The sequence below is a fragment of the Scyliorhinus torazame genome, chromosome 21 (genome assembly GCF_047496885.1).
Source record: "Scyliorhinus torazame isolate Kashiwa2021f chromosome 21, sScyTor2.1, whole genome shotgun sequence".
NCBI lineage: Eukaryota > Metazoa > Chordata > Chondrichthyes > Carcharhiniformes > Scyliorhinidae > Scyliorhinus > Scyliorhinus torazame.
In genome coordinates this window covers 1,396,498-1,409,606 of record NC_092727.1, presented here as the reverse complement: position 1 = coordinate 1,409,606, position 13,109 = coordinate 1,396,498, and the positions used below count along the sequence as shown (strand labels likewise).

The window sequence follows — 13,109 nt, the reverse complement described above, 5'->3', positions numbered from 1 at the left end:
GAGTGCCGCACTGTCAGAGGGTCAGTACTGAGGGAGTGCCGCACTGTCAGAGGGTCATTGCTGAGAGAGTGCTGCACTGTCAGAGGGTCAGTACTGGAGGGAGTGCCGCACTGTCAGAGGGTCAGTACTGAGGGAGTGCCGCACTGTCAGAGGGTCAGTACTGAGGGAGTGCCGCATTGTCAGAGGGTCAGTACTGAGGGAGTGCTGCACTGTCAGAGGGTCAGTACTGAGGGAGTGCTGCACTGTCAGAGGGTCAGTACTGAGAGAGTGCTGCACTGTCAGAGGGTCAGTACTGAGGAAGTGCCGCACTGTCAGTGGGTCAGTACTGAGGTAGTGTCGCACTCAGAGTGTCAGTACTGAGTATGTGCTGCACTGTCAGAGGGTCAGTACTGAGGGAGTGCCGCACTGTCAGAGGGTCAGTACTGAGGGAGTGTCGCACTGTCAGAGGGTCAGTACTGAGGGAATGTCGCACTGTCTGAGGGTCAGTACTGAGGGAGTGCCGCACTGTCAGAGGGTCAGTACTGAGGGAGTGTCGCACTGTCAGAGGGTCAGTACTGAGGGAGTGCTGCACTGTCAGAGGGTCAGTACTGAGCGAGTGTTGCACTGTCAGAGGGTCCGTACTGAGGGAGTGCTGCTCTGTCAGAGGGTCAGTACTGAGGGAGTGCCGCACTGTCAGAGGGTCAGTACTGGAGGGAGTGCTGCACTGTCAGAGGGTCAGTACTGAGGGAGTGCCGCACTGTCAGAGGGTCAGTACTGAGGGAGTGCCGCACTGTCAGAGGGTCATTGCTGAGAGAGTGCTGCACTGTCAGAGGGTCAGTACTGGAGGGAGTGCCACACTGTCAGAGGGTCAGTACTGAGGGAGTGCCGCACTGTCAGAGGGTCAGTACTGAGGGAGTGCCGCATTGTCAGAGGGTCAGTACTGAGGGAGTGCTGCACTGTCAGAGGGTCAGTACTGAGGGAGTGCCGCACTGTCAGAGGGTCAGTACTGAGAGAGTGCTGCACTGTCAGAGGGTCAGTACTGAGGAAGTGCCGCACTGTCAGTGGGTCAGTACTGAGAGAGTGCTACACTGTCAGAGGGTCAGTACTGAGGGAGTGCCGCACTGTCAGAGGGTCAGTACTGAGGAAGTGCCGCACTGTCAGTGGGTCAGTACTGAGAGAGTGCTACACTGTCAGAGGGTCAGTACTGAGGGAGTGCCGCACTGTCAGAGGGTCAGTACTGAGGGAGTGCCGCACTGTCAGAAGGTCAGTACTGACGGAGTGCCGCACTGTCAAAGGGTCAGTATTGAGGGAGTGCCGCACTGTCAAAGGGTCAGTACTGAGAGAGTGCTGCACTGTCAGCGGGTCAGTACTGAGGGAGTGCTGCACTGTCAGAGGGTCAGTACTGAGGAAGTGCCGCACTGTCAGTGGGTCAGTACTGAGAGAGTGCTACACTGTCAGAGGGTCAGTACTGAGGGAGTGCCGCACTGTCAGAGGGTCAGTACTGAGGGAGTGCTGCACTGTCAGAGGGTCAGTACTGAGGGAGTGCCGCACTGTCAGAGGGTCAGTACTGAGGGAGTGCCGCACTGCCAGAGGGTCAGTACTGAGGGAGCGCTGCACTGTCAGAGTGTCAGTACTGACGGAGTGCCGCACTGTCACAGGGTCAGTACTGAGGGAGTGCCGCACTGTCAAAGGGTCAGTACTGAGGGAGTGCCGCACTGTCAGAGGGTCAGTACTGAGGGAGTGCTGCACTGTCAGAGGGTCAGTACTGGAGGGAGTGCCGCACTGTCAGAGGGTCAGTACTGAGAGAGTGCTGCACTGTCAGAGGGTCAGTACTGAGTGAGTGCCGCACTGTCAGTGGGTCAGTACTGAGAGAGTGCTACACTGTCAGAGGGTCACCACTGAGGGAGTGCCGCACTGTCAGAGGGTCAGTACTGAGGGAGTGCTGCACTGTCAGAGGGTCAGTACTGAGGGAGTGCCGCACTGTCAGAGGGTCAGTACTGAGGGAGCGCTGCACTGTCAGAGGGTCAGTACTGACGGAGTGCCGCACTGTCACAGGGTCAGTACTGAGGGAGTGCCGCACTGTCAGAAGGTCAGTACTGACGGAGTGCCGCACTGTCAAAGGGTCAGTATTGAGGGAGTGCCGCACTGTCAAAGGGTCAGTACTGAGAGAGTGCTGCACTGTCAGCGGGTCAGTACTGAGGGAGTGCCGCACTGTCAGAGGGTCAGTACTGAGGGAGTGCTGCACTGTCAGAGGGTCAGTACTGAGGGAGTGCCGCACTGTCAGCGGGTCAGCACTGAGGGAGTGCCGCACTGTCAGAGGGTCAGTACTGAGGAAGTGCTGCACTGTCAGAGGGTCAGTACTGAGGGAGTGCTGCACTGTCAGAGGGTCAGCAGTGAGGGAGTGCTGCACTGTCAGAGAGTCAATACTGAGGGAGTGCTGCACTGTCAGAGGGTCAGTACTGACGGAGTGCCGCACTGTCACAGGGTCAGTACTGAGGGAGTGCCGCACTGTCAGAGGGTCAGTACTGAGGGAGTGCCGCACTGTCAGAGGGTCAGTGCTGAGGGAGCGCTGCACTGTGAGAGGGTCAGTACTGAGGGAGTCCTGCACTGTCAGAGGGTCAGTACTGAGAGAGTGCTGCACTGTCAGAGGGTCAGTACTGAGGAAGTGCCGCACTGTCAGTGGGTCAGTACTGAGAGAGTGCTACACTGTCAGAGGGTCAGTACTGAGGGAGTGCCGCACTGTCAGAGGGTCAGTACTGAGGGAGCGCTGCACTGTCAGAGGGTCAGTACTGACGGAGTGCCGCACTGTCACAGGGTCAGTACTGAGGGAGTGCCGCACTGTCAAAGGGTCAGTACTGAGGGAGTGCCGCACTGTCAGAGGGTCAGTACTGAGGGAGTGCTGCACTGTCAGAGGGTCAGTACTGGAGGGAGTGCCGCACTGTCAGAGGGTCAGTACTGAGAGAGTGCTGCACTGTCAGAGGGTCAGTACTGAGTGAGTGCCGCACTGTCAGTGGGTCAGTACTGAGAGAGTGCTACACTGTCAGAGGGTCAGTACTGAGGGAGTGCCGCACTGTCAGAGGGTCAGTACTGAGGGAGTGCTGCACTGTCAGAGGGTCAGTACTGAGGGAGTGCCGCACTGTCAGAGGGTCAGTACTGAGGGAACGCTGCACTGTCAGAGGGTCAGTACTGACGGAGTGCCGCACTGTCACAGGGTCAGTACTGAGGGAGTGCCGCACTGTCAGAAGGTCAGTACTGACGGAGTGCCGCACTGTCAAAGGGTCAGTATTGAGGGAGTGCCGCACTGTCAAAGGGTCAGTACTGAGAGAGTGCTGCACTGTCAGCGGGTCAGTACTGAGGGAGTGCCGCACTGTCAGAGGGTCAGTACTGAGGGAGTGCTGCACTGTCAGAGGGTCAGTACTGAGGGAGTGCCGCACTGTCAGCGGGTCAGCACTGAGGGAGTGCCGCACTGTCAGAGGGTCAGTACTGAGGAAGTGCTGCACTGTCAGAGGGTCAGTACTGAGGGAGTGCTGCACTGTCAGAGGGTCAGCAGTGAGGGAGTGCTGCACTGTCAGAGAGTCAATACTGAGGGAGTGCTGCACTGTCAGAGGGTCAGTACTGAGAGAGTGTCGCACTGTCAGAGGGTCAGTACTGAGGGAGCGCCGCACTGTCAGAGAGTCAGCACTGAGGGAGTGCTGCACTGTCAGAGGGTCAGCACTGAGGGGGTGCTGCACTGTCAGAGGGTCAGTACTGAGGGAGTGCTGCACTGTCAGAGGGTCAGTACTGACGGAGTGCTGCACTGTCAGAGGGTCAGTACTGAGGGAGCGCCGCACTGTCAGAAGGTCAGTACTGAGGGAGTGCTGCACTGTCAGAGGGTCAGTACTGATGGAGTGCCGCACTGTCACAGGGTCAGTACTGAGGGAGTGCCGCACTGTCAGAAGGTCAGTACTGACGGAGTGCCGCACTGTCAAAGGGTCAGTATTGAGGGAGTGCCGCACTGTCAAAGGGTCAGTACTGAGAGAGTGCTGCACTGTCAGCGGGTCAGTACTGAGGGAGTGCCGCACTGTCAGAGGGTCAGTACTGAGGGAGTGCTGCACTGTCAGAGGGTCAGCAGTGAGGGAGTGCTGCACTGTCAGAGAGTCAATACTGAGGGAGTGCTGCACTGTCAGAGGGTCAGTACTGAGAGAGTGTCGCACTGTCAGAGGGTCAGTACTGAGGGAGCGCCGCACTGTCAGAAAGTCAGTACTGAGGGAGTGCTGCACTGTCAGAGGGTCAGCACTGAGGGGGTGCTGCACTGTCAGAGGGTCAGTACTGAGGGAGTGCTGCACTGTCAGAGGGTCAGTACTGAGGGAGTGCTGCACTGTCAGAGGGTCAGTACTGAGGGAGCGCCGCACTGTCAGAAGGTCAGTACTGAGGGAGTGCTGCACTGTCAGAGGGTCAGTACTGACGGAGTGCCGCACTGTCACAGGGTCAGTACTGAGGGAGTGCCGCACTGTCAGAAGGTCAGTACTGACGGAGTGCCGCACTGTCAAAGGGTCAGTATTGAGGGAGTGCCGCACTGTCAAAGGGTCAGTACTGAGAGAGTGCTGCACTGTCAGCGGGTCAGTACTGAGGGAGTGCCGCACTGTCAGACGGTCAGTTCTGAGGGAGTGCTGCACTGTCAGAGGGTCAGTACTGAGGGAGTGCCGCACTGTCAGCGGGTCAGCACTGAGGGAGTGCCGCACTGTCAGAGGGTCAGTACTGAGAAAGTGCTGCACTGTCAGAAGGTCAGTACTGAGGGAGTGCTGCACTGTCAGAGGGTCAGCAGTGAGGGAGTGCTGCACTGTCAGAGAGTCAATACTGAGGGAGTGCTGCACTGTCAGAGGGTCAGTACTGAGAGAGTGTCGCACTGTCAGAGGGTCAGTACTGAGGGAGCGCCGCACTGTCAGAGAGTCAGTACTGAGGGAGTGCTGCACTGTCAGAGGGTCAGCACTGAGGGGGTGCTGCACTGTCAGAGGGTCAGTACTGAGGGAGTGCTGCACTGTCAGAGGGTCTGTACTGAGGGAGTGCTGCACTGTCAGAGGGTCAGTACTGAGGGAGCGCCGCACTGTCAGAGAGTCAGTACTGAGGGTGCTGCACTGTCAGAGGGTCAGCACTGAGGGGGTGCTGCACTGTCAGAGGGTCAGTACTGAGGGAGTGCCGCACTGTCAGAGGGTCAGTACTGAGGGAGTGTCGCACTGTCAGAGGGTCAGTACTGAGGGAATGTCGCACTGTCAGAGGGTCAGTACTGAGGGAGTGCCGCACTGTCAGAGGGTCAGTACTGAGGGAGTGTCGCACTGTCAGAGGGTCAGTACTGAGGGAGTGCTGCACTGTCAGAGGGTCAGTACTGAGCGAGTGTTGCACTGTCAGAGGGTCAGTACTGAGGGAGTGCCGCACTGTCAGAGGGTCAGTACTGGAGGGAGTGCTGCACTGTCAGAGGGTCAGTACTGAGGGAGTGCCGCACTGTCAGAGGGTCAGTACTGAGGGAGTGCCGCACTGTCAGAGGGTCATTGCTGAGAGAGTGCTGCACTGTCAGAGGGTCAGTACTGGAGGGAGTCCCGCACTGTCAGAGGGTCAGTACTGAGGGAGTGCCGCACTGTCAGAGGGTCAGTACTGAGGGAGTGTCGCATTGTCAGAGGGTCAGTACTGAGGGAGTGCTGCACTGTCAGAGGGTCAGTACTGAGGGAGTGCCGCAATGTCAGAGGGTCAGTACTGAGAGAGTGCTGCACTGTCAGAGGGTCAGTACTGAGGAAGTGCCGCACTGTCAGTGGGTCAGTACTGAGAGAGTGCTACACTGTCAGAGGGTCAGTACTGAGGGAGTGCCGCACTGTCAGAGGGTCAGTACTGAGGAAGTGACGCACTGTCAGTGGGTCAGTACTGAGAGAGTGCTACACTGTCAGAGGGTCAGTACTGAGGGAGTGCCGCACTGTCAGAGGGTCAGTACTGAGGGAGTGCCGCACTGTCAGAAGGTCAGTACTGACGGAGTGCCGCACTGTTAAAGGGTCAGTATTGAGGGAGTGCCGCACTGTCAAAGGGTCAGTACTGAGAGAGTGCTGCACTGTCAGCGGGTCAGTACTGAGGGAGTGCCGCACTGTCAGAGGGTCAGTACTGAGGGAGTGCTGCACTGTCAGAGGGTCAGTACTGAGGGAGTGCCGCACTGTCAGCGGGTCAGCACTGAGGGAGTGCCGCACTGTCAGAGGGTCAGTACTGAGGAAGTGCTGCACTGTCAGAGGGTCAGTACTGAGGGAGTGCTGCACTGTCAGAGAGTCAATACTGAGGGAGTGCTGCACTGTCAGAGGGTCAGTACTGAGAGAGTGTCGCACTGTCAGAGAGTCAGTACTGAGGAAGTGCTGCACTGTCAGAGGGTCAGTACTGAGGGAGTGCTGCACTGTCAGAGGGTCAGTACTGAGGGAGCGCCGCACTGTCAGAGAGTCAGTACTGAGGGAGTGCTGCACTGTCAGAGGGTCAGCACTGAGGGGGTGTTGCACTGTCAGAGGGTCAGTACTGGAGGGAGTGCTGCACTGTCAGAGGGTCAGTACTGAGGGAGTGCCGCACTGTCAGAGGGTCAGTACTGAGGGAGCGCTGCACTGTCAGAGGGACAGTACTGAGGGTGTGCTGCACTGTCAGAGGGTCAGTACTGAGGGAGCGCTGCACTGTCAGAGGGTCAGTACTGAGGGAGTGCTGCACTGTCAGAGGGTCAGTACTGAGGTAGTGTCGCACTCAGAGGGTCAGTACTGAGGGTGTGCTGCACTGTCAGAGGGTCAGTACTGAGGGAGTGCCGCACTGTCAGAGGGTCAGTACTGAGGGAGTGTCGCACTGTCAGAGGGTCAGTACTGAGGGAATGTCGCACTGTCAGAGGGTCAGTACTAAGGGAGTGCCGCACTGTCAGAGGGTCAGTACTGAGGGAGTGTCGCTCTGTCAGAGGGTCAGTACTGAGGGAGTGCTGCACTGTCAGAGGGTCAGTACTGAGCGAGTGTTGCACTGTCAGAGGGTCCGTACTGAGGGAGTGCTGCTCTGTCAGAGGGTCAGTACTGAGGGAGTGCTGCACTGTCAGAGGGTCAGTACTGAGGGAGTGTCGCACTGTCAGAGGGTCAGTACTGAGGGAGTGCTGCACTGTCAGAGGGTCAGTACTGAGGGAGTGCCACACGGTCAGAGGGTCAGTACTGAGGGAGTGCTGCACTGTCAGAGGGTCAGTACTGAGGGAGTGCTGCACTGTCAGAGCGTCAGTACTGAGGGAGTGCCGCACTGTCAGCGGGTCAGCACTGAGGGAGTGCCGCACTGTCAGAGGGTCAGTACTGAGGAAGTGCTGCACTGTCAGAGGGTCAGTACTGAGGGAGTGCTGCACTGTCAGAGGTCAGCAGTGAGGGAGTGCTGCACTGTCAGAGAGTCAATACTGAGGGAGTGCTGCACTGTCAGAGGGTCAGTACTGAGAGAGTGTCGCACTGTCAGAGGGTCAGTACTGAGGGAGCGCCGCACTGTCAAAGAGTCAGTACTGAGGGAGTGCTGCACTGTCAGAGGGTCAGCACTGAGGGGGTGCTGCACTGTCAGAGGGTCAGTACTGAGGGAGTGTCGCACTGTCAGAGGGTCAGTACTGAGGGAATGTCGCACTGTCAGAGGGTCAGTACTGAGGGAGTGCCGCACTGTCAGAGGGTCAGTACTGAGGGAGTGTCGCACTGTCAGAGGGTCAGTACTGAGGGAGTGCTGCACTGTCAGAGGGTCAGTACTGAGCGAGTGTTGCACTGTCAGAGGGTCCGTACTGAGGGAGTGCTGCTCTGTCAGAGGGTCAGTACTGAGGGAGTGCCGCACTGTCAGAGGGTCAGCACTGGAGGGAGTGCTGCACTGTCAGAGGGTCAGTACTGAGGGAGTGCCGCACTGTCAGAGGGTCAGTACTGAGGGAGTGCCGCATTGTCAGAGGGTCAGTACTGAGGGAGTGCTGCACTGTCAGAGGGTCAGTACTGAGGGAGTGCCGCACTGTCAGAGGGTCAGTACTGAGAGAGTGCTGCACTGTCAGAGGGTCAGTACTGAGGAAGTGCCGCACTGTCAGTGGGTCAGTACTGAGAGAGTGCTACACTGTCAGAGGGTCAGTACTGAGGGAGTGCCGCACTGTCAGAGGGTCAGTACTGAGGAAGTGCCGCACTGTCAGTGGGTCAGTACTGAGAGAGTGCTACACTGTCAGAGGGTCAGTACTGAGGGAGTGCCGCACTGTCAGAGGGTCAGTACTGAGGGAGTGCCGCACTGTCAGAAGGTCAGTACTGACGGAGTGCCGCACTGTCAAAGGGTCAGTATTGAGGGAGTGCCGCACTGTCAAAGGGTCAGTACTGAGAGAGTGCTGCACTGTCAGCGGGTCAGTACTGAGGGAGTGCCGCACTGTCAGAGGGTCAGTACTGAGGGAGTGCTGCACTCTCAGAGGGTCAGTACTGAGGGAGTGCCGCACTGTCAGCGGGTCAGCACTGAGGGAGTGCCGCACTGTCAGAGGGTCAGTACTGAGGAAGTGCTGCACTGTCAGAGGGTCAGTACTGAGGGAGTGCTGCACTGTCAGAGAGTCAATACTGAGGGAGTGCTGCACTGTCAGAGGGTCAGTACTGAGAGAGTGTCGCACTGTCAGAGAGTCAGTACTGAGGAAGTGCTGCACTGTCAGAGGGTCAGTACTGAGGGAGTGCTGCACTGTCAGAGGGTCAGTACTGAGGGAGCGCCGCACTGTCAGAGAGTCAGTACTGAGGGAGTGCTGCACTGTCAGAGGGTCAGCACTGAGGGGGTGCTGCACTGTCAGAGGGTCAGTACTGGAGGGAGTGCTGCACTGTCAGAGGGTCAGTACTGAGGGAGTGCCGCACTGTCAGAGGGTCAGTACTGAGGGAGCGCTGCACTGTCAGAGGGTCAGTACTGAGGGTGTGCTGCACTGTCAGAGGGTCAGTACTGAGGGAGCGCTGCACTGTCAGAGGGTCAGTACTGAGGGAGTGCTGCACTGTCAGAGGGTCAGTACTGAGGTAGTGTCGCACTCAGAGGGTCAGTACTGAGGGTGTGCTGCACTGTCAGAGGGTCAGTACTGAGGGAGTGCCGCACTGTCAGAGGGTCAGTACTGAGGGAGTGTCGCACTGTCAGAGGGTCAGTACTGAGGGAATGTCGCACTGTCAGAGGGTCAGTACTGAGGGAGTGCCGCACTGTCAGAGGGTCAGTACTGAGGGAGTGTCGCACTGTCAGAGGGTCAGTACTGAGGGAGTGCCGCACTGTCAGAGGGTCAGTACTGAGCGAGTGTTGCACTGTCAGAGGGTCCGTACTGAGGGAGTGCTGCTCTGTCAGAGGGTCAGTACTGAGGGAGTGCTGCACTGTCAGAGGGTCAGTACTGAGGGAGTGTCGCACTGTCAGAGGGTCAGTACTGAGGGAGTGCTGCACTGTCAGAGGGTCAGTACTGAGGGAGTGCCACATGGTCAGAGGGTCAGTACTGAGGGAGTGCTGCACTGTCAGAGGGTCAGTACTGAGGGAGTGCTGCACTGTCAGAGGGTCAGTACTGAGGGAATGTCGCACTGTCAGAGGGTCAGTACTGAGGGAGTGCCGCACTGTCAGAGGGTCAGTACTGAGGGAGTGTCGCACTGTCAGAGGGTCAGTACTGAGGGAGTGCTGCACTGTCAGAGGGTCAGTACTGAGCGAGTGTTGCACTGTCAGAGGGTCCGTACTGAGGGAGTGCTGCTCTGTCAGAGGGTCAGTACTGAGGGAGTGCCGCACTGTCAGAGGGTCAGTACTGAGGGAGTGCTGCACTGTCAGAGGGTCAGTACTGGAGGGAGTGCTGCACTGTCAGAGGGTCAGTACTGAGGGAGTGCCGCACTGTCAGAGGATCAGTACTGAGGGAGTGCTGCACTGTCAGAGGGTCAGTACTGAGACAGTGCCGCACTGTCAGAGGGTCAGTACTGAGGGAGTGCTGCACTGTCAGAGGGTCAGTACTGAGGGAGTGCCGCACTGTCAGAGGGTCAGTACTGAGGGAGTGCCGCACTGTCAGAGGGTCAGTACTGGAGGGAGTGCTGCACTGTCAGAGGGTCAGTACTGAGGGAGTGCTGCACTGTCAGAGGGTCAGTACTGAGGGAGTGCTGCACTGTCAGAATGCCATCTTTTGGATTAAACATTAACTACTTTCAGGTGAATGTAAGGATCCCAGAGCTCGATTAAGAGATTCAGCGCAGATTTCACTGTTGTCACGTAACAACGTCACCGAAAAGAATTATCTTGTCATTTTCACATCGCTTTTCGCGGGATCTTGCAGTGCACACATTGCCTATTGATTTTCCGACATGACAATAAAGTCAAGTCTTCAGAAAAAGTTCTTTGGCTGTAGGTTTGAAATGTGTGGAATTCTAATCATTTTTATGCATTTTATTTTCATTTACTACCAACCTTTTTAAAAATAAATGTAGAGTAACCAATTCATTTGTTCCAATTAAAGGGCAATTTAGCGTGGCCAATCCTCCTAACCAGCACATCTTTGGGTTGTGGGGGCGAAACCCACGCAGACACGGGGAGAATGTGCAAACTCCACACGGACAGTGACCCGGGGCCGGGATCGAACCTGGGACCTCGGCGCTGTGAGGCAGCAGTGGTAACCCCTGCGCCACCGTGCTGCACTATATGCTCACTACCTTAAACAATAGTTTAAATTCCGATCAGTTATTAAATAGAATCTTTCACACAAACCTGTTGGCCTGACTGAAGTTGGAAAGTGGAGCTGAGTCTTGCTGCTTTAACTGTGGGCTGTGTTTACCGTTTCTCTGCCCACACACAATAACCGAAGATTTGTGATGGTGAAAAAAAGAGCCAGACTACTTCCGAAAGTGGCCCAGCCTCCTGTCAGTGAAAGAGTTAAAACTCTTCTTCACAACAGAGTCAGATCACCGTGTAGGAGAAGCCAGCGCTGTCAAACATGAACTCGCGTGAAAAAGGTGAGACTTGAAGATGAATAAATTAGAGAATAATTCAAGATAACCTTTATTAAAATTACATTTCTTTGTTGTCGGTATTTGTTCTGAAGAGCTGCTCAGACTCTGGACTGACATAATCCAGTTGCTATATTGAATCAAAGCTTTTCTTCTGCAGAATAAGGAAAGAATTTGAGTAATTTCTTCAGCGTCTTCTCCCCAGCTCACTGTACATGGACTTGCCTGAATTGTCAAGATGCTGCGAAAGGAAATCCATGTTCCATCAAAATGCCAATTAACAACATTTCAATTTGTGCACTTTAATGTTGCAAAGCTGATTAATCATTCAACCTCTTCTTAATTCTTCAGTCTATTTGCCTTTCCTTCCATAAACTTGTCAATAACAGGGGGTGGGATTCTCTGATCCCGCAGCGGGCCGGAGAATCGGGGGGGGGGGGGGGCGCGAATCCCGCCGCTCCGACGCTGTGCCTGCGTTTCTCCAGCGATTGGAGAGTCGGCGTCAATGGCACCCACGCGGTTGCTGCAGCGCCGGTCGTCGGGCGTTCAACACGGCCCCTCCCCCCCCCCCGGCGATTCTCCGTGCCCAATGGGCCGAATGCCGAGTGATCCTACCCGGCTGGACCTCGGCGTTCTAGCTGTGGGACCGTCCACGGTCGCCAGGCTCGCGATCGGCGTGCGGGCTAATTCCGGGGGGCGCCTATGTTCCTCCGCGCCGGGCCCCTCGGGCTCTGCCATGTTGCCCGAGGGTCGGTGTGGAGGCAGCAACTCACACGCATGTGCGGACCCGTGCCGGCCGTGCTGGGGCACGTATCAGCTGCTGGAGCTGCGTGAAGCACTCGAGTGCCGTGCTGGCCCCCTGCTCCTGGTGGCCAAAACCCTCCGGCATTTACGACAGCGTCAACACTTAGCCCCATTATCGGAGAATCCTGCCCAGGCTTCTAGGAAAATCCAGGCCCTTGCTGCCATGGCGATGGGAACAGGCCTCCACGGCTCTTTTTTTTCAATTTTTAAAATAGATTTAAAGTACGCAATCATTTTTTTTCTCCAATTAAGGAGAAATTTAGCATGACCAATCCACCTACCCTGCACATCTATGTATTGTGGGGGCGAAACCCACGCAGACACGGGGAGAATGTGCAAACTCCACACGGACAGTGACCCGGGGCCGGGATCGAACCTGGTTCCTCAGCGCCATGAGGCTGCAGTGCTAACTACTGCTCCACCGTGCCGCCCCGTGATGCAGAGTAGAGTGTGTCACTCACTAATCAGATGGTGAAATATCCCTCAGGTATTTATAATGACTTCAGAACTGAAGGGAAATGAAGAAAATTTCCTGTCTAAAGTCAGAGGTGAGGGGGGATTCTCCGGGACCATCAGCCAGGGATGGGAATGCCGATGACCCGGTGAATCAGGCGTCAGGGAAAAAATGGGTTTCACGCCGGGTGTGAACCCATTGTGAGTCTCCCAGCATGCCCTGCAAGCCCCAATGAGGTCCCATTTGCCCCAATGAGGTTCACGCCCAGACCCAGTGGGAACATGCAAATTGATCATTAAAGCTGATTTGAATTTAATTATCGGTATTTTCAAGCCTGTTTGTATGCCTAGAAGCATAAAAGATTTGAACTGCATTGTTTACATTCAATTTCACAGACTATTGCCTTTTAAAAGCCTTTTGATTGACAGGTCCAGGCAATTTCAAAGGGAGGAATACTGTTGTTTATTTATACAGCTCTACAGGGGCTCATGGACTCTGAGGAGCTGCTACTTTTTGAGTTTTTTTAAAGACACTTTGTTCTGAAGAGCTTCCTAGAAAGACCAGTTCAGGGCTTGAAAAAGTTAAAGGGCAATGAAATTGACTGTGAAAAAAACACTTCAAAGGTTTCCACCACATTAACACATCTCTGAACATGGCATGTTGACAGACTGTTCAAAGGGTTTAAAGGCTGCAGATGGGAAAAGCCGCCAATCGACACCCATCCCAGTACAAGGTGCCAGGTTAGCATTTCCAAGGGATGTGGCTGAAGGGGGGTGGGGGTGCTGAGGGGGGGATTGGGGAGGATTCGGGAGTGGCCCTTGCCAGCGATTAGGGTGGGGGAGGGCCTTGACAGTAATCCACGTGGGGGAGGGGCTGGAAATGTTTTCTGAGTTTAGGGTGCCCTTTAAAAATGGCATCCCGATCTCTGAGGGCGGGAC

The 13,109-nt window shown here is 55.9% G+C and overlaps 2 protein-coding genes across 2 annotated transcripts in view; one reads left to right on the top strand and one right to left on the bottom strand.

Annotated features, from left to right (window-relative positions):
• Positions 1-13,109, top strand: part of LOC140398089 (T-cell surface glycoprotein CD3 delta chain-like) — a 313,504-nt gene that overhangs the window by 66,922 nt on the left and 233,473 nt on the right. The gene's annotated exons all lie outside the window — the stretch shown is intronic.
• Positions 10,953-13,109, bottom strand: part of LOC140397939 (T-cell surface glycoprotein CD3 gamma chain-like) — a 34,750-nt gene continuing 32,593 nt past the window's right edge. The window contains exon 5 of the mRNA XM_072486196.1: positions 10,953-11,154. Within this exon, the coding sequence (XP_072342297.1) occupies positions 11,101-11,154 (54 nt within the window). The 3' untranslated portion in view covers positions 10,953-11,100. The remainder of the gene's footprint in view (positions 11,155-13,109) is intronic.